Source organism: Rattus norvegicus, chromosome 2 (genome assembly GCF_036323735.1).
Source record: "Rattus norvegicus strain BN/NHsdMcwi chromosome 2, GRCr8, whole genome shotgun sequence".
Taxonomy (NCBI): Eukaryota; Metazoa; Chordata; class Mammalia; order Rodentia; family Muridae; genus Rattus; species Rattus norvegicus.
In genome coordinates, this window is record NC_086020.1 from 13,477,342 (window position 1) to 13,498,266 (window position 20,925).

Below are 20,925 nucleotides of genomic sequence, written 5' to 3' on the forward strand. Positions count from 1 at the left end.
AGCCTTTATCGTGTTATTTCTTGCATATGGTTTATTTTATTTAAGCCCCATAAACCTCTTAGAAATTTGAAGACCAGACACATACAGATATTTGGATAAAATGAGTCTAAAATCTAATTCAAGTATTTGGACTCCATACTAAGTGCTGTTCACACCACAACTTAGGCACAGGAATTTTTGTAACAAAGCAGGAAGGAATCAACTATAAGCATTCTGTCTGTGTGCATATTTTATGCTTAGCTTGGAATACACATGTAGATAGTCACAGGTCTATGTTCTTATACACTGCCCTGTGAGCATCTTATTTTGATGGGTTCAACAATAACAATTTTCTCCTTAATGTTTTCAGTTTTCTCTTTAATCTGTCACCAAGTAATGCTATTCACTGTGTACAACATTGTCACATGCATGTTGGAAAGTAAGATGCTTTGTGGAAAGAAAGACAGGATATAATGACAACAAACTCAGAAGGCTGCATGACAATTAGTACTAATTCTACCAAGAGTCAAAATATTAACTGCACTCATAGGTGTGAATGCTCTACAAACATCAACTCATACAGGTGTGAACGCTCGACATACATCAACTAAAGCAGGTATGAATGCTCTACATAACCAACTCATGTAGGTGTGAGTGCTCTACATACATCAACTCATGTAGGTGTGGATGCTCTACATAATCAACTCATGTAGGTGTGAATGCTCTACATACACCAATTCATGTAGATGTGAATGCTCTACATAACCAACTAATGCATGTATGAATGCTCTACATAATCAACTCATGTAGGTGTGAATGCTCTACATAATCAACTCATATAGGTGTAAATGCTCTACATAATCAACTCATGTAGGTGTGAGTGCTCTGCATAATCAATTCATGTAGGTGTGAATGTTCTACATAATCAACTCATGTAGGTGTGAGTGCCCTACATATATCAACTCATGTAGGTGTGAATGTTCTACATAATCAACTAATGCAGGTATGAATGCTCTACATAATCAACTCATGTAGGTGTGAATGCTCTACATAATCAACTCATGTAGGTGTGAGTGCTCTGCATAATCAATTCATGTAGGTGTGAGTGCCCTACATACATCAGCTCATGTAGGTATGAATGTTCTACATAATCAACTCATGTAGATGTGAATGCTCTACATAATTAACTCATGTAGGTATGAGTGCCCTACATATATCAACTCATGTAGGTGTGAATGTTCTATATAATCAACTTATGTAGGTGTGAGTGTTCTACATAATCAACTTATGTAGGTGTGAGTGCCCTACATATATCAACTCATGTAGGTGTGAATGTTCTACATAATCAACTCATGTAGGTGTGAATGTTCTACATACATCAACTAATGTAGGTGTGAATGTTCTACATATATCAACTCATTTATTCCTTGTAATTGTTATGAAAAAAATCAGAGTATGATCTGGGTTCCTAATTTTACTTTTGGGGTAAGACGAGTAGTAACTTGAGGCTAGTAGATTAATTCTCCAGTCATGCTTAAGTTGGGTTTAGATGCTAATGTTAATAATAGCAATTAAGATAAAATAATAAACAAAAATTATTTGTGAATAGTAAAATGATTTCTTGTTCTTAGGTAGAGAAGCTTCTAAACAAACTGAATGCCCAAATGCAAAAAATCTTCACTGACTGAAGAACCAAACAATAAACCATGAATTATTTTTATCAAATTGTTTTCCATAATGGGAGGAAGGGCTTATAAACACAGTTTCCAACGTCCAAGTTCATGTGTGATGATGTTACAAATGAAAGTATTTTTATAAGGTTTTACCAACTGAAGGTTTGAGCAGTTAGTTCTGCTCAAATTTGAAAAATTAAATTACATATTCATGTGTACTAAAATATGCCAATAAATATTATATATATGCCAATATTCTAAGAAATATTGTGATCAGAAATTCCAAAATAATATTGATATTATCTCAGGAACTTATACATTTTGTGTTCCCCAGATGTTAGCTTATCACAAGCCACTTCAAGACCTCTGCCTGATTTTTTCTCCAGGTAGAAAATGTTTGACTTGGTTGTAGTAAAATTGTCCTCTAAAAAGTCTCATTTTCTTGTGAAACTGAAATTACACTGACAAAATTATTAGGTACTGTCTAGACTACATTAAGTATCTGAAAAACAGATCTCGTAGACAAGTTATAAAGCTCTAGAATTACAGCCACAGAAAAGTCACATGGGGTGTTAGAGTAGCGTTACAGTTGCTAACGGCTACCTGTGATGAGTGACTGATCCAGGATAGGTAAGAGAGTGAACTGGGACAGACTGAGCCACAAGAGCTTTTCAGTAAATATGAATTATCTAAGGATCCTTATGATTATCTCAGATTGGAGTAGGCTTTAAGAGATAAATTTATAATTATCTATTATCACCACACAACATTTGTTATGAGAGAGATCTTCCTACTTTTATATTTAAGAGGCTGTTCATGTAGAAACTGTCACCAAATAGAGCCACATAAACATTGCATGCTTGGAACTGGTTGAGCTTTTTATCTCCACTCAAGAGCTAAATCTGTAATAAGTGGCTTTGCTCTTTCAGATCTTGGAAGAAAACAGCTAAGGAACAGCAAAAAGAAGAACGATAAGAAAAAATGCCAGTGCTAGCGACAAGAGACTACCGTCCAATCTTTTGCTCAGTATAATTCAAGGCAAAACTCCAGTACAATGGATGAGTAGCAGTATTTCTCACAATTAAGCTATCCTAAGAGCAACGGTAAAGGCGTTCCCAACAAGGACAGCATTCTGGCAGTAAAACACAGGCAGAAAATGGAAGGCATGTTGAGAAGGACACCTCGGTCTACCGTAAGCAGTAAAAATGAATCTGCTGCTCTCTGGCGAGATCCCCTGCTGTGCCCAACGCTTGCAGTGTCTAACTGTATGCAGAGGCTGCAGGAGGGTTTCCTACAGGCAACAGCCTCGTCAAGGACCATTCCTGAGGAAAGACTCATTAAGTGGAGACTTATGAGAAGCTTCAAAACAAAAGTTAAAGATACATTTTATTGACAGCTACATGAAAAACTGGGGAAAAGCAGTCCCATGATAGATTTAACTTACAGTCTTCTCTTCAAATCCAAATATTCCAAAGGGAGAGTCATTCGGTGGTATGACAACAGTCACCAAAACATCATCGCCCAGGCGGCCGCCACCAGTCACACTCATTAAGGAGATGCTGAATGTTTCAGAGAGTTCAAATTCAGTATCATCAGTTATAGTTATGTGTATTGGTGCAATGACCTATGAAACACAAGGTGAGGAGAGGGAGAGAGAAGGAGTCAGAGACAGGAGCGAGCAGAGCTGGGAAAGGCACATGTAATGATGTTTCCTCATAAATATTTTCATTATTTTTGATGAGTGAAACAAAACACAGTAGAAAAAAAGCAGCCTTTTGCATATTATAGCCACTTATATACATTTAAGACTATATATACTATTCTTTAACATTAGAAATTTAAAATCTATTATTTTCAAGGTTAATTTCAAATTTAATAAGACATAGGCTATTTTATTAGTGATGTAAAAAGTAATGGATATTTTTTAAAGTTTCTAAATGTCATGCCCTTTCTAACAACCACATGCCTTTCTACTTACTAAGACTGTGCTGGAGAAATAGCTCAGTTGGTGAAATGCTATACAAATGGGAGAGCCTGTGTTTGGATCTTGAGAACTCATGGAAAGCCAGATACTGTGGTACACACCTGTCATCCAAGCACCCCTTAGGTGAAACTGGAGGAGAGAACTGAGACAGAGCAGAATCTCACAAGCCAACTAACTTGGCATGTGTATTCAGTGAGGGATCCACTCTCAAATACAATAGAAGATACATATGAACACTTGAAGTTGTTGTCTGACTGCACACACACACACACGCACGCACACACACATACACACACACGCACGCACACACAAACATATATGCACACAAAGCCATGCACATCTTCAGTGGTGTAACCACTTCTTGGGGAAATACAATCCAAGGCAAACTTGGTCACAGACAGGGAAAGACATGGAGTAGCACTGGGAATCTGGGGAAAAAGTTTCAGTGGTGCAGAGGCGAGAGAGTACTGAAAATTATGTATCTAATTAACTACGTAAACCAGTGATGGTTCTGCAATAAAATAGAAAATATCAATTTATAAATACTAAGAAATAAAGTTAATAAATAAACTAAAACAAGGAACAGAATAGTAAGTCAGGCTTTTTTAAAAAGTATTTTTTGTTAAGAACCTGTAGGCCTACAACGTCTATTTCAAATGAAAGAGAAGTTCAAAAAAAAAAAAAGGTGAGACGCTTGTTTCTTAGAATTCTCTTTCTGGGGCTAGAAAAAATGGCTCAACAATTAAGAGCACTGACTGCTTTTCAGAGATCCAGAGTTCAATTCCCAGCAACCACATGGTGGCTCACGACCATCTGTAATGGGATCTGACAACCTCTTCTGGTGTGTCTGAAGACAGCGACAGTGTACTCACTCTCTTTCTGTAGGATGCACATTGTTAAGAGTCAGAAAGATGACAGACAACTCCACAGGAAGTGTCTTCCAGACACAGCAAGCACACTGATGTATTTCTGTGCATCACAGAGGCTATGGCAGCATGCATAGGACCTACATATGTTCAAGCTATAGAGTCCAAGAGCAGAGGGTAGGAAGTGGACCCAGGCCCCTACCCCTATCCAAGAAGCTATCTGCAACTGAGCCAAGCTGGTAAGATAGAAATGAGTTCTCCCCAGTGGAGTCTCTCAGGGTGTATGTGCCGCACTTCAGCTTGGCCAACACAAAGCAAACGCCGTAGGATTTTTGAACACTTTTTGTCTCATTAGCTTTGCTCAGGCACTTTTTTCTTATCTCAGTCTTGTGCATGTATATTCTGGGTTTTATTTTTGTGGCTCTACATGTGTTTCTTCTTTTGTTTTTGGTTTTTAAAGAGAGAGAAAAAATGTGGAGTAGAGTGAGGTGGGAGGATTTGGATCTGGAGAAGGGAAAAGTCTGATTAGAATACATTGCATGCATTTTTGTTGTTGTTGTTGTTGTTAAAAACCATAAGATATGAATTCTTGTTCCCTGATTAATTAATGGGCTGTAGAGTAATTTACAGATTTCATTTGATAAATAAACAGACTAGAATGCACTTAGCAGTCACTAGTGTATGTTCACTTGGTTGACGCTCACACATGCTTGAAGTCAAACCAAAATCAATCTGTTCCTAATGAACATACTTGTCCATCGGCAAACTGGAGCATCCCATAAGGTGGCAGAAAGTCCTCCAGACCCGCACTGTCTGGTGTTGCTTTCCAGTAAACATTTACTGTCTCAAAGCTTCCAGCCATCCGGATGACAGGAACTTGAAGAATATTCAAGGGCTGAGGTCCCTCGTGAGCGATGATGACTCCACCAACGCCCTTTAACAGAGAATAAAGGTTGAAACCTCTCTGAAACCACAATGTGCTGAATTTACTACTCTCACTTATGTGAGAAGGGACTTAGAACTCAGAGCAAAATGTAATGTTGAATTCTGTGGTCTGGCTAAAAGAACTAAAACTTATTCATAATACAAACTGAATAATTATCTACAAATAAGTCAGATTGCTTTGCAAATTCATGCAAAGGCACTGGCCAAATCGGCAATGGCCAGCTTTGCTTAGGTTACTATGGATGAGAGAAATGCCTTCTCACTCTGCTAACACGAAAGCTAAAAATCCCTCTGGGGTCATCGTTTTCTTCAATCATTATTTCTGCTGATTCCATCCTTGGTCTCTGCACACGGGGCTGCTCTGCTGGAAAGTTGGGGTTCACCAGGTTCACTGCAGCAATGGCGACAATGAGTCCTTCATCCAGCTCAGGAACTTCATCCTGATATGAGAGAGAAAGAGATGCTTCATTTGGTTATCTGGGTCCTGGGATGAAGCCCAGGTTGGTCTCAAACACGGTGACCCAGGTGCCCCTCCCGCATCCTCTCGAGCAGCTGGAATTACAGATGTTTTCCTCCACGCTTCGTTTGTATGTAAACCTGGCATTCTTCAGGGTTTATGGCTCTGTCACACATGGTTTCTTGCTATATTTTAATATATCCAATACATTCTCAGAGCGTCCTCGGAATCTATAATGTGTTCAAGAATAATGACAATCTTTCAAAGGTACTCACAAGTACATTAACATATGTTCAAAATCCTGTCCCACAATTTTGATCTCAACCTTTTACATTTATAAAACATCCTGAAAAAAATTAGTAAAGTTTGATAAAATTCACATGTATTGTAGAAGTATAAGTTCTAGATAGAAACACGTGTAAGCAAATATAACAGTTAATTTTGAAAAAAATCACTTTACTTGTGTAATAAAAATTAATAAAAATCAAGACGTAGAAGTAACATACAGAAAAAAAATAGGAAAGCTCCCTTCTACTCCTGCCCCTTTATGTGATTTCCCTACTGTCCTCGCCATAGGACCGGTAACCAGCATCAGCAAAACTCCTAAGGGGGGCACAAATATTACCGTATTTATGTAACAGCATGTGACATGTCTACAGTGTCTAACAGGTATTATTAACCTCACATGATATTATGTATAATGCACTACTTAAACATTCTGTGCCATTGTATATCAAACATGGGGCCTCATGTATGCTAAGTAAGCATTAGCTCTGAACTGAACCCTGGTCCAGATCACTGTATGTCCCGTAATGTTATAAGACACTAAGCAGTGGCGCCTTTGATGTCTTATGTGCATTCTGCCTGTTTCCTCTCTTTGTGTCTCTGTGTCTCTGGAACCATTTCCTCTTTAGACAGGCAGAGGAAGACCTAGTGTGATGTAGCCCACAAAAGCTGGACCTAGTTAGACCTAGACCATTTAAACGTTCCTCCATATTGAAATTACTGTATCACAAAGTGAAAATTCTCGCTGCCAACCAAACAATAAAAATAACTAGGTTGACTTGGAGATTTAATTCATTCAGTTATTAAAGCAATTAACCAATTATCTTCATAGTATGGTCAATCAGACATAAAATCAATCAAAATTCAGCATTTCAAATGCATTCAAATGTTGCCACTCTAAAACAAAAATAATAAATACACTTGCCATTTTCCATCCAATAAAATATCTGAGTGGTAAAATTCCATACTTGTATTTAAGAGCATATTTTAATCATTATTACCTATTGGAGAATTACAGGTTTATGGTTAAAAGCATGTTAGTTTACCATATATATATATATATGTATATATGTGTATATATATATATATATATATATATATATATATATATATATATATATATCAGAATCCATACTTACTGGCAAAATGGCAACTTCAGCCTGAGTTTCTTTTATATTTTCTTTCATTATTATTACTGAGTCTTGCAACGCAAAGTCTTCATTTTCAGTAGCTTGATTATTGATGTCTAGTAAGAAATTGGGTTTCGCTATCAAGTGAATGGAAATGTCCCCAAGTAGTCCTTTGTCTCGAACAAGATGTAACTGAAGGACAGTGATGTTCTCTAGGAGATAAAGGTGCCTCAAGTTACTAAGCTGTTCTGTGTTCTGCTAATGTTGTCGAAAACACTCATGGTAGAACTCACTCTCTCTAGACAGTTAAGGAAGTAGGAGTTACAAACAACATCCCAGGGAGAGGTTTCTGTTTTGTCTCCAGTGTTCCCAAAGTTGTGCTCAGAATGGCCGTCCACCGTTGGACTGCATCTGCTTTAGTCCCTCTGTCCCAATATGGTAGCCTCAGATGCTATCCACGTCACGCACGACGTAAATCTGACTGACGTCTTACAGAAGTGAACACATGGGCATAGCGCATAGGTGACAGTTGCATAATATTCACAAATGTCTTGAAAATAGGTATTTGGACACACCATCATAATTTAATACGAACCATCGAAAGAGCAATTTAAATTTCTACCATGAGGTGTCAATCACAAGGTTCAAAGTGTCTCCAAAATCCTAGTATTTTTTTTGTACCTCACAGTAAGATAATTTGTCATATAAAATACTTAAAATGTTTATTAATATCCTCACCAGTCTAAGAGTTTCTAATGATTGATTATTTCCAAAAGGAAGAATACAATTCCTACAAATTTCTGTTTTAGAAATGTTTATTAAATGAAAAAGAATGTGTTATTTTATTAATGTCTATTGTCTTGGGTGTTGCACCCACACACAGGCAAGGGCCCAGGACATAACTATATGCCACTTGGCCTGTCAGCTCTGTGATTAAAAGGAACCTGGAATCTGTTTGTCCATTTTTTTTTAATCTGAAAAGTTTCAAGCCACCCTGTAAGTTTGTTACAAGCACAAGATTTATGTAACATTTTATTTCAATAGATTGATCATAACCTATTATTAGAATATTTATTCAACAAAAGGAGTCAGAAGTTACTTAGGTAAACAGTTCAGCACTGGTCACTGGATGAAATCACTCTGATTTCTGTTTGGGGTAACATAATCAATACCTCCAGCACCAAGTCTGTCTCTCAGGGTTACTGACTGTTCCCTGCATCTCCCGAGAGTACACAGGAAATCTCTGTGCACAGTGCAAACAAGGAAAGAAACTATGAAAAGGAAATAAATGCCAGCCCTGCTACTAATGCAGCGCAAATGGACACGGCTGTTATAAAAGCATGCTCTGAGAAGTTAAAAGTACTGTCGTAAACATTATTGCAGTCAGTCCACAATTATAAAATTTAAATTAAATTTAAAGGAATGGCCTATGAAGCTGAAAAAGCCATATGAATAAAAAAATGCACGTTCCTTTCAAATGGTATAATTCAAATGTCCAAGGAAACGTTTTACTAGCACCTGACAGATCTTTCCCAGGACTGACCTCTGGGCTCAGGCACTCTAGTGAAGAGAGACTCAGCATGCCAGCCAACCACGCCGTAGGGCGAGTCACTGGGCAGGATGGTCAGCACAGACTTGCTTCTGTCCTGGTCAATAGTAGCACCTTTCGATGGATCCTCAACCCCCTCTGTGACAATCCGGGTAAGGGTTACAACCACAGCCTCAGACAACTCTGGCAAGTCATCCGCGAGAACAGTCAGAGTGATGGTGGACATTGCCTGGTCCTCTGCGAACGAAATCTAAAAAAAAAGAGAGAGTTTTACTAATTTTAGGGTTAACATCATGTCGTAAAAATGTTCATTTATTTTAATATGATTTATGCAAATCTATAACATAATACAAATTTACAAGCAAATCAAATATCTTTTATATTAAAATTAGATTAAAAAATTAAAGCTCTTCAAAAACTTGAGTTAATTTTTATATTCAAATTGTCCCATCTTGGTGGCTACTTTTTGTAAGCGAAGGGTGTTGGGTGTAGTTGGAAGAAAATGGGGGACAAGAGACACGAAGAAAGACGCCAAGACAAGAGTCTGATCAAGGCGACAATTTTATTTTCCCCCCAAGGCTGAATTTATATCATAACAGGGGTAAGAGAGGGAGGGGGGAAGTAAGAAACATTTACACAGGCCAAGGACACAATATTCGTGTGGTCAGGGAATCGGCTGATGTTGACAGGATGTCAGAAAGGTCACAGGTTTGTCATATTATTAGTCAGAACTTTGTCATATGATTATTTATCTTGACCACCAGATTTGTATTAGTCTTCTGCAGCTGGCTGGGGATTTTCCATGAACCCAGTCATACTTAACTCTAACCATAATAATAACATCAATAATGGAGGCATTCATTCAAGGGCATCGCTCCCAACAACTTTTCATTACAATGTAAAGGACAGCGACTTTCAGGAATCTCAGTAGTTGAAATTTGCTGAAAGTATCTGGAGTCCTTTCTGACAGGGATCTGATTTATAGATGCCATTTCTATGTCACACATGCCAAATTCGTTCACAAATCAGTCATTTGTTTGGCCTAGGCCTCCACCTCTCCTATGAGCCAGACCCGTCTTATATAAATGAAATGTTACTGGGATGCAGCGAAATTCACTTACATAAACACAGTGACTTCCTGTAACAACTGCTGTTACCTGACGATTATACTACAAAAGCAAAGTCGTTTTTAAAAAGAAAAAACACACACACACACACACAGAGAACATAAAATCAGAAGCATCTACTATGTGACCCCTTACAAAATGTATCTACTGATACCCACACTACATAGAAATAATTCTTTCTATCACGCTGGTGGGCAAGGTAAAGGGCTTGCTCTCCTGAGAGTTGTGCTAATAAGGGGCAGGGCCAGCTCTTCTGCTCCCTGCTGCTGGTGGCCAGGGTGGAGGGGAGAGAAAGAACATCTCTCTCCCTTGACTACAACACTACACAGCATGTGAGCACAGCAGGCATGCAGGTAAGCTGGCCTCACAAGCGTGAGCATGGGAAAGCTGGCCCCATAACTTGTCTACCGTGCATTAGTGTGGGTTAGGGAGAGAGGCTCTCCCTCACTCCAATCCATCTATGGCGGACAGGAGAGCTGTCCTGAGGTAATGAGAGGAGAAAAGTTGGTCCTGCCTATCACTGGCTGCACACTCAGGAGAGTAGGGCCTGCACGTCCTCTGGGAAGCACAGTAGAGCTGGCCCTGCTGGCATGGACACAAGTGAGCTGGCACACGGGTTTGAGAGCAGAAGAGGTGGGTTTGCCCCTTGTGGGCTACAGCATTGGTTGAGCTAACCAGGCCAGTGCTGGAGAGCTCTACTTGGTGGTGTGGGTATGGGGCAGCTGGTGGAATGACCAGCTTAGCTACCACCCAGGCCCAGACCTAGAGCTTTGGGCTGGCTCACCCCATCATCTATCCCATCTATGAACTGCTGGAGCATGTGAAGGGCCAGCCCTACAGATCCAAAGCTGCAGGATCTCCTTGACACAGGCCAAGAATGAGTTGTCATCTGAGAGGAGTCGCAGTGAGGATTCAGTATGGATATACAGCAAAAGCTAGAGGCCTCAAACCGAATCAATGACTCATAACAATGAACATTCGTAAGGAAAGAAGTGTGGCCAAAATAGTATTTTGTGGAACATACTGTCACATAGTACAGATTCCACAAGACTTGGGAGGTTGCAAGAGTGGAGGACAGATACAAAGGGACAGGGAGATGAGTGGGATTGGGGTGCAAGATGTGGAATTGACAAAGAACCAATAAAAAGGTAAAGAAGAAAAATAATTCTTTCAAAATTAATGTCAAGGAAAGAGGACGTTAACATTTTAAATCTTAACCATATTTATGTAGTAATCTAGAGAAATATATTTCAATGCATACAGAGAGAGAGATACCACTAGTGGTGATTTGCATAGAATAAGTGTTAAATGCAAGAGAATGCTAAACCATCCTTACACTGAAGTACCCATCAATTTGAAATGATAAAAATCTAGAAATGCTGAACTGCTACACACACTTTTTTCTAAGAGATAACTTCATAAAAGCTTCTTTCACTGGTTCTTCAGAGAAATATTTGGGCAAAACACTGATCTACAGAACCCCAGAAAAAGAGGAGGTCACACTTCTGGCAAATAGCAAAAGGCTCCTTGAATCCTCTTTGTGAGTCAACTGTCCCTTTTGTATTCTAATTCAATTAAATGTTTTTGAAGCAGGGCTTCAATTTTATGCTAACTTACATGGTGGATAATATGATCCTTAGCCCAGATCACATCCCTGTGGCCGATGAGGTCAACCTTCAACTACTGGGGGCAGCCGATTCCTGCTTACCTTTGGGGACGGCCCTTAGCTTTAGCAAAGGCTCTGCACCACAGTCCATCCAAGGCACCCTAGTCCCAAACACCTGATGAAGGGGGACCCCAACAGATCAGGCCTAATTCTGGGATGGCAGCCAAGAGCAGCTTAGACACAGAACTCACCCAGAATTGACCTCCACTGGATCTGCAACTGCTTATGGATCAACCTCTCCCTTTACACATTTCTGCCTTCCTCATTTCCACATGATTAATTCATGTAAGTCTCCTGTCCAGAGCTCTCCACCTCATTCTACTGACAGCAAATGGGAACTTCTTCAGTCTACGGCTCTCACTGACCTTTCCACAAGGACGCCTATTTCCCAAGATTTGTTCTTTAAGAACTGTTTGGCTTTTCTTATGTCTTGACATATTTCCATTTCTAGTTGAGCTCATTTTATCTCTCTACAATGTAATGTGTTTTGGTTAATTCATGTAGTGAAACTCAAAGGGCTTCATTTTTTGTCTAGTTTTTTTTTTTTACAGGAAAACAAACACAACTAGCCTTAAATTCTATTCTACTCTACGGTGATTAGCAAGAATCCAGTGTTAACATAGTCACGCTAAAACTTCTTCCAACAGACAGGATTTGTGATTATAAGTGTCTTCTATAATTCTTAAATTGCATACCACTCCCGAGGTGGGAAATACATCACTGACACTTCCCGCTGCTTCCCATGCTACAGTTACGCGACCATATGTTCCTTTCAAGCGTTCAACATTCAGGGTGACCAGGCTATCTCGCTCCAGTTCTTCCAATTGCTTATGCAATGAGTTCTGAAAGATAGGTAGAAAGGCACAGGGGGTTGGTTGCCTTGAAATACCCAAGCAATCTCTTCTTTGCCTTTCATTGCCACATAGTTATAACACTTACCAACAGCGATACATTGTAAGGTGTGTGCTCAGGCTCCTAAGCCAGGAAGACAGCAAGCAAGTTTGAGTCTGGCCCAGACTACAGAGTACAACCATCTCAAAAAGTGAGTACATAAATAGCCCAATGTCACAAGAAACCATTAATCGCATTGCATTGTTTTTATGTTTGCCTTCCTGATATATTTTATTCAATAGACAAACACTTATACACAGCGTGCATTTCTTGTTAAAGCAGTTCACAGAGCATTGAAAGGTTTGTAGAATGGCAAGAACACAGTCCAGAATGGCAGGGAAATTGTTTGCATCTGTGTAAGAGCTGGTAATTCCTCCCTTGCCTGTGAGTAAATTAAGAGTTAGATCTAGAAATCTCCAATCCCGCACCCACTGCAAGAACATCCTGAGAACTGAGGCTCTCCGATCATTTGCAAAATATCTTAGGCTTAAATTCATATCCCGTGAAATATTTGATTAGCTGACCTACTTCTGTTGGTGATGTTTCATTCCTTAGCTCATGGTCTCTGCAACTGTTCTTCCTGCCAGGAAAAAGAAATCTCTCTCCTCACTTATCCTTCCTAGCCACATTTCTTCATTTCAATTCTAGTGGCTACCACTCCATGAAGGTTTCACTCTTTATTAAACACATACAACATCTTGTGCCAACCATTTAAAGAATTTTTCCACAAAAGACTATTTCCACATAGGTCCAACCTTTAGGCATTGTGACACAAACTTATCATCTAGAGAGTCCATTCTTAATAATCATACAAATGTATTAGCTAAAGTATTCTCATAATGTTTAAGTACATTTATGATTTTGCATTCAGCTAACGTCACAGCTGGTGACAGGGAGCCCTAGATTGAACACAAATCCCTTCTTAAAGCATCCTTGATTTCTCAGTAGCATAATCATTTTACAAATAATGATGCTTTTTAAAAAACTCTCTTCTATAAAATTCCCCATGTGTTCTTAACAGAGGTCATCTCAAGAGACACCCCCACCCCTTTAATGCTTAGAATGTTCATTCGAATAGAGATCCAACCCAAGAAAACATTTTACACAGCTGTTCAGTGGGTTACACATGTGCCAAAGTCACATAGTCTTGCTCACGGTTATCAGACAGTCACAAAATGCCAGATCTCAAAATATTTAACTTATTCAGAAAGGGAAAGCCCTTCTTTGGTTCCCTGCCCTTCATTGCTGACGGCAACTAGAACGGGGCCTGCAAACTGCCAGAAGATGCACCAAAAATTCTACCAAACTCATCCTAAAGCTTGTCCAGATACAAGTAACCTGTCCTGAGGGGCTCACTGAGGAATTCCACGGAAGAGCCTGCAGGAGTTCTGAATCTTGCCCACAGGAAATCCGGTAAGCAGGCTTCCTGAAGACTGGGTGAGAGGGTGGAAGGGAGCTATGGTGTCTGTCACCTCCCATGTTCTCATTTCAGCTGCCCTAGGCTAGCCCTTCATATTTGTCAGAAGCCCAGAGAAGCCTGAGAAGCTCCCGTGATTCATGCCTGCACACCGCATACTCTCCCTAGTCGCCCAGCTTCCAGTTCATGTATTTTTGAACTCAAATGAAAATAGACTGATAATAAGTTAACCGACTCTAAGTATCAATAAAAAGAAAAGACAGGACATGAAGGTTCGGATGATGGGTATCAGTTCTCAAGTACGCAAGTCCTTTCCGCTAAGGTGTCATTTGAGGAGAGACCTGAAGAAATTAGTGAAAATGTGAACAGCAGATAGGAGAGGGTTTCTAAACTTGGAACATCCCGAACTCACACAGTGTATATCTTAAAGTTACCCTATAATACATGGGAGCCCCTGCCCACATGTGACTACTGAAAGCTCAAGATTAGTTGGTCTCTAAATGTGAAGTGTGTACAGCAGTTGAAAGACAAAGTAGTAAAAAGAATGTAAACTATTTCAGCAGTCTTTTGTACAGACCATGAGGAAAGTACGGCATTTTGGACAGGCCAGGCTGAGTAAAGCACACTAGTTAAACTGGCCTTCCTTGCTGCTTGTTCTGTTCACCAATGTGAACTAGAAAACAAAACTAAAATTATTTCTATGCTCATATCTATTTCTCTTCAACCTTTGTCAGATTTTCCTTTGTTCCAGGGAAGGGCCAGATTGGTCGAGAGTGTGATCTAACTCCACTCCCAACTCCACCAGCAGCTAAGGGAATGCATGCACAACCTCATTCCTTATGCAGCTAAGAGTAATGCATGTACAGACCTCATTCTTCATGCAGCTAAGCATAATGCGTGCACAACCTCATTCCTTATGCAGCTAAAGTTAATGCATGGACAACCTCATTCCTCATACAGCTAAGGGTAATGCATGCACAACCTCATTCCTTATGCAGCTAAGGGTAATGCATGCACAACCTCATTCCTTATGCAGCTAAGGGTAATGCATGCACAACCTCATTCCTTATGCAGCTAAGGGTAATGCATGCACAACCTCATTCCTTATGCAGCTAAGGGTAATGCATGCACAACCTCATTCCTTATGCAGCTAAGGGTAATGCATGCACAACCTCATTCCTTATGCAGCTAAGGGTAATGCATGCACAACCTCATTCCTTATGCAGCTAAGGGTAATGCATGCACAACCTCATTCCTTATGCAGCTAAGGGTAATGCATGCACAACCTCATTCCTTATGCAGCTAAGGGTAATGCATGCACAACCTCATTCCTTATGCAGTTAAGGGTAATGCATGCACAGACCTCATCCTTTATGCAGCTAAGGGTAATGCATGCACAACCTCATTCCTTATGCAGCTAAGGGTAATGCATGCACAACCTCATTCCTTATGCAGCTCCTCTTCCTACAGTTTTCCACAAGGAGGGGAAGGGTAAACTCATGCTTTCCAGCAGCTTCATCATGCCATAACTACTGAACTGTAGCACTGGCCTCCAGTCAATGTCACTTTCTACTTAGAATATGAACAGGATAGCTGGAGCTGTCCCTTCAATGCAAGTCACTAGCTGGAATGCTGTGCCACTTTTTCAACACTTCCAAGCCCTCCCATTCCCCAAGGGACAAATTCAATATGTTGCTAAGGGACTGGCCAGGTATTGACATAGTAGGTCTGATTGCTGGCCTGTAAGAGCCAAACTCAGGAGGCTGGGCCTCGGCTACTGTCTAATAATTTGGTTTTCATGAGGTCCCTTCTATTCTCAGCACTGATGCATGGTTCACTGATGCATGCATTACCCTTAGCTGCATAAGGAATTGATACAAATAATATGGTTTATGCTAGCATCTGTTTTTCTTCTGGGATCTAAAGTTTTGACATGTGTGAGGCAGAGAATGACCACATGACCAGTTAGCAATAAAAACTTTGATGTTGAATCTGTACTAAGATTCTATTAGTGTCCGAATTCTACATGTGTTGGAGCGACACAACCCAATGCTAGGGAAATCATGCGATATATTCTATGTGATCCCTAAACAACTGCTGGAATCTTATCCCTGTTTGCCCTGGGACTAGCTCATGAGTATCTTTCCTTAGATAATTTTGAATCTTAGCTGTAACTGTTATATATATAATATATGTATATTATACATTATATATATATATATATATATATATATATATATATATAGTGTGTGTGTGTGTGTGTGTGTGTGACAAGACTTACTAAACACCATCTATAGGGAACATTCCTAGTGAGTCACCGAAGCCGTAGGGGTCTCAAGGACCCTTAAAGCATCCTTACTTTCTGTCACTAACTGGACTTGAAGAGGAAAACAGTACTATACAATGACACAAGCTTTGGAGCCAGCAGAATGAGCATGCAACTTCCCAGTGAGAGCACAGAGAGGTGCAGTGGCACTGTCTGGGCTGTAGGGACAGAGTAGCACACAGCCAACCCACACTTCGCCTTTGTTCAGGATGTGTTGGCTCATAGTGGCTAAGTCTATTTGAACTAGTTTTTTCTTACAGGTGAGAGATTCGGGGGAAAGATGCAGTAGAGATGTTAATATAACAAGTTAATACATGACAATATACTTTGAAAATAGGAATAATACAATATGAATGTCTACCTCTCTTCATATTGGTAAAGAAATATGAAACCCAGGTATAGGAGAACCTGAGAAGATTTTCAAAATTCTTTCCTTGAGAAAAAAATCGGCAAAGGCATCTCTTTGTAGGACAACACATGTACCATTATAAGCCTCGCCACTCCTTCCATTTGGTGTAATGTCTGTATGTGATATGTGTGATGTAACACATTGTATAGTATATCTAGCATCTCTTTTGTGACTACACTCTGGTTTAAAATCTTTTTTTAAGAGAGTAACTGAAGCAAAACACTGAGACAAGACCAAATAGTACATGTATTATAATCAAATCAAATCAAAGTAAGTAAACAGAGCAATGCAACAAGAACCCAGTGCTTAAGCCTGTGCACTGGAACTCTCCGTAGAATCCTACCGTAGGTCAGAATTCTCTGAAGTAAGATGTGAGGCTGAGGCAAGGGAAAGGAAAAAGACTTAAGACCAGGCAAGTATCACTCACTCCTTGACAGCTTGTCAAAGCTAATGTATCGCTACAACAGCCTTCACACAAGTGAAGCTCTCAGTCCTTTTACCTGGGCAAAGGCCACAACTCCATAGGGATCATCATTGGGACGAACAGTGACTCTCACGGAACTGTCGGTGCCAATCTCTGCTCCTCCTCTTGGATTTTTAAGCTGAACTCTGAAGGATTCTTCTTCTTCGGGAACTGCATCATCGAGGACACTGACTGCTATGATTGCTTCCCTGTCACCAGGTTCAAACATCAGTTCACCTAAACTAGCATGAGAAGCACATTTAAAATGAGTCGATGGCAACCACTGAAGGATACACACGGCGGGTTAGTCCCAGACTCTTATCACACTGAATATTAATGAAGTTTTACAAGGATCAAAATACTTCATAAGTAAAATTTGCATACAAAATACTCATAACACTGGCTAACTTGATAGACTATATTCCAAAACTATAGATAAGGCACAGATTTCTGACTCCTACATTTTACATAAGGCAGTGACTTAATCAATGAGGTGGAAAAATTTGGCGCCACACACAGTTGTAAGCTAAAAGCATTAAGCATCAACTATTGAACTTACCTAGGAATAAAGTCAGACTGGCTGGAGACGTAGGCCAGCTCATACACATGGGTGTCAGTGGCTCCCACTAAAGCAATTAAAGTCTTGCTTGAATTAAGCGACTTCACCGTAACAAAAGCTGCATCGTGTGCAGAGGGTGCTTCCAGAACGAAAGTGAAGGCATTCAGCTCTGAGTTCCAGCAGTAAAGAGCAGACCGGTCTTGGCCAGTTAGAAGTATGTGCACTGGAAGGAGAGAAAGGCATCAGAACTGAAGCATCATGTGCCCACGCGTGGTCTCTTCACAGCTCCAAAGCAAAACCCTTCCAACGCTCAAAGCGCCACGTGATTCCTAGACTAAAACAAATAGGATTCTGCTTTTGAAACAGCAGGATAGAAGTAATTTTTCAGTATTGTGCATTGACGGATTCAGCTTGACATTGTACATATAATTTGTTCATGAAAAATCACAACCTGATAAAATGAAAGTGTATTTTGTCATTTTTTTGTGTCCATGCTAAACTTATATAGAGGTTTTCAAAGCTAAAAAAAAATTTCACCACCAAATGTTTCACTCTCATATTTTATTCTCTAGCCTTTCTATAGTGTATAATTGACAGTTCTAACTAATATAGACAAAAGTTCTAAATCATTCTGTCCCATAATCACGGCATTATGCAGATCAATGAGCTGCCACACAGTATTCAAGTTTGTAAGTTTTTAAATTTTTACTTATGTATCCATTTTGCAGACATGACAGCATGCACGCCAAGTGCATGTGGAGGTCAGAGGGCAACTCTTGGGAGCTGGGTATCTTTATAGCACAACCAAGCGGTTGTCAGGTTTGGCCACAACAACCGCTGGTCACTGAGCTGTCTCACCCACACACGCTTCTAATTTTAACATTTGTTGTTTAACATTTGAAGTTTTCAGCACTAAGTGGAAACAAATTTTTCGCTTAGCAAATTATTCAAGATATTTAATCCAAAGAAAATGAATATACATATGACATTTCTAGAGCACTTGTGACGTTGCCAGAGCCTGTGCTATTACTAAGGACAGTGGCATACATCTGCAGCTACACAGATTAGGAGAGAGGTGTTTTAAAATACTAAAATAAACATTCTTCAGACATTAATGGAGAGGTACTAGGGAAACCTAGAGAAACACACACAAGTTCTAGTGTTGACTGACACACAAGAACACAAGGCTGTTAAGAAAGCATGAGTAGGTATTAAAATGACAGGCACCTGGAAAGGCTGACAGCAGCCTTCTAGGGTGTGTCCCATAGGTTCCGGTGGGAAAGACAACATCCTGACTCTCGCTCATCAAAAACTCCTAGCCATTAATGTTTACTGCTAAGGTATTAATCATGCTGACTAATTTAGGTACTGTTAAATGTTACTACGACTGGCATAAAGGTAAAGAAGGGAGAAATCATGACAATATATTAGAAACTTTAAATGGCCAGATATTTTACATAAATTACAGACATTCCAAAACAAATTTTAAGTGCTTTTTCCCTTTTAAAGCAGTCTAAAAGCAGTCAGCAAGGAGGATCTCTATCTCTGTGTCTCTCTAGCTCTTAGGAATCTGTCTCCCTTTCCTCCCTCTGTCACCTTCCCACAAAGAGCACTATATAAGTTTTAGAATATACACCAAAATGTGTTAATTCTCCATTTAATTGGCTTTCTAATCTTTCTTTGTTCACCCCTCTTGCCACTATTCCCTCACTGCTTCTGTTTGGGCCACCCTGGGTTCTCCCTGGTTGTTCTAGAAAGCCTGTGCTCACTACCACCGCCTGAGCTCCTTGTTTACTTTGTACTCCTTGCCTAGAGCCCATCTCCTGCACAGCACTTAGCCGCCTACTTAGCCCATAAGTCCTAATCCCATGATTGTTGAAGAAAGCTTCGTAGGTATATCATAAACTAGCCTAAATCCTTTGCATGCTTTATTCAATTCTTCCCTGGAAATTACCTGTTGTAGCTATAACACTATTTGTCACACATGTGCACACATGCACACACACACATACACACACACACACACAGAGTCTTTCTACTACTATATGCTACATTGTTGTAAGACAGAGACTACATGTGATTTGAGCTGCCCTTGTACCCACCCATTCCGTCCTGTGATTGCCACCTTAAAAGGAATCTATTTACCCTTAAAGGAGCCAAAAAAGAAAGACGTGGCAAGTCTACATATCCTTGCCATATGCGCCCTGTTCATGTTCTGTTTTCCGTTTTCAGAAATCAATCACGGAACTAACCAAAGCATAAATATGTGCACCTATGCCCCCGGTTCCAATTTAACATTTTTAATAAAGTATTTGACTTATACAAAATAAGAAATCCTTTGAACGTTTTTTAATGCATGCTTTCAGCTTTCAGGGCTTTATAATAGCTATTCTGAGTAATTCCCTGCTGTCTTTTCATGTCTCTACAACTTCAAGTCACAGAAACAAAAGAAACAGAGAGACCTCACAATGGGCTCTTCATAAAACCTCTGGCAGAATTTCTCCTGAATTCTTTCAGAAAGTACACCTATTATATTTTTTGGAAAAAAAACTTTAAAAGGAATTCTATAACTTCAATTATTGGCCCATCCACACAGTACACTTCTTCCTTAAAAACATTCATTAGGCGACTATTGGAAGCATTGGGAGGTGACCTGAGTAGACAGTCCATCCCTCTGAAATCCTGAGGGACGGAGATGACAGAAGCAGAAACGAGAGGCCCCAAATTAAAGGATAAGTAGGGAGAAGAGCTAACAAACATAAGGAAAGATACAGAATGTATTCAGTAAATCAAAAGAAGAAAGCCAGTCCTCTTGCGCATCATAGGAGAGCATCACTAGGTGTTTCCTTGTGAGCAGTGGGGGGGGAGGTCTCAGGGGAGAGTGAGACGAGTGTGGGGACTAGAAAGGCACATCCTCACCCAGGCACACCATCACCCAGGTAGAAATTCGAGTGTGCAGGATGAATGCAGAGCCGGAAGGAAGGAGGAGAGGCATAGAAACAAAGGCAGCTCAGTAGGAGAACTTGGCTTAAAAACAAAAGGGAAAACCCACAGGGCAAACCTACCACTCATGCTGAGTGTGTGAGGGAGAGGAGTGACCCCAGGGAAGGCGCAGTGCTCCATTATGATTCCACAGACAAAAGAAACACCAGAGTCCTGTAGGTTTGACTAATTCTGCTTGTCTCCTGCATTACTCTAT

At 40.0% G+C, this 20,925-nt stretch overlaps 1 protein-coding gene across 3 annotated transcripts in view; it reads right to left on the bottom strand.

Annotated features, from left to right (window-relative positions):
• The window catches only part of Adgrv1 (adhesion G protein-coupled receptor V1), a 580,259-nt gene that overhangs the window by 410,193 nt on the left and 149,141 nt on the right, over nucleotides 1–20,925 (bottom strand). For all 3 annotated transcript variants that reach the window (XM_039103389.2, XM_039103390.2, XM_039103391.2), the window contains 8 exons: nucleotides 17,727–17,949; nucleotides 17,205–17,409; nucleotides 12,357–12,503; nucleotides 8,863–9,118; nucleotides 7,329–7,531; nucleotides 5,711–5,887; nucleotides 5,254–5,436; nucleotides 3,097–3,276 (listed from right to left, as the gene is read on the bottom strand). In XM_039103389.2, the coding sequence (XP_038959317.1) occupies nucleotides 3,097–3,276; nucleotides 5,254–5,436; nucleotides 5,711–5,887; nucleotides 7,329–7,531; nucleotides 8,863–9,118; nucleotides 12,357–12,503; nucleotides 17,205–17,409; nucleotides 17,727–17,949 (1,574 nt within the window). The remainder of the gene's footprint in view (nucleotides 1–3,096; nucleotides 3,277–5,253; nucleotides 5,437–5,710; nucleotides 5,888–7,328; nucleotides 7,532–8,862; nucleotides 9,119–12,356; nucleotides 12,504–17,204; nucleotides 17,410–17,726; nucleotides 17,950–20,925) is intronic.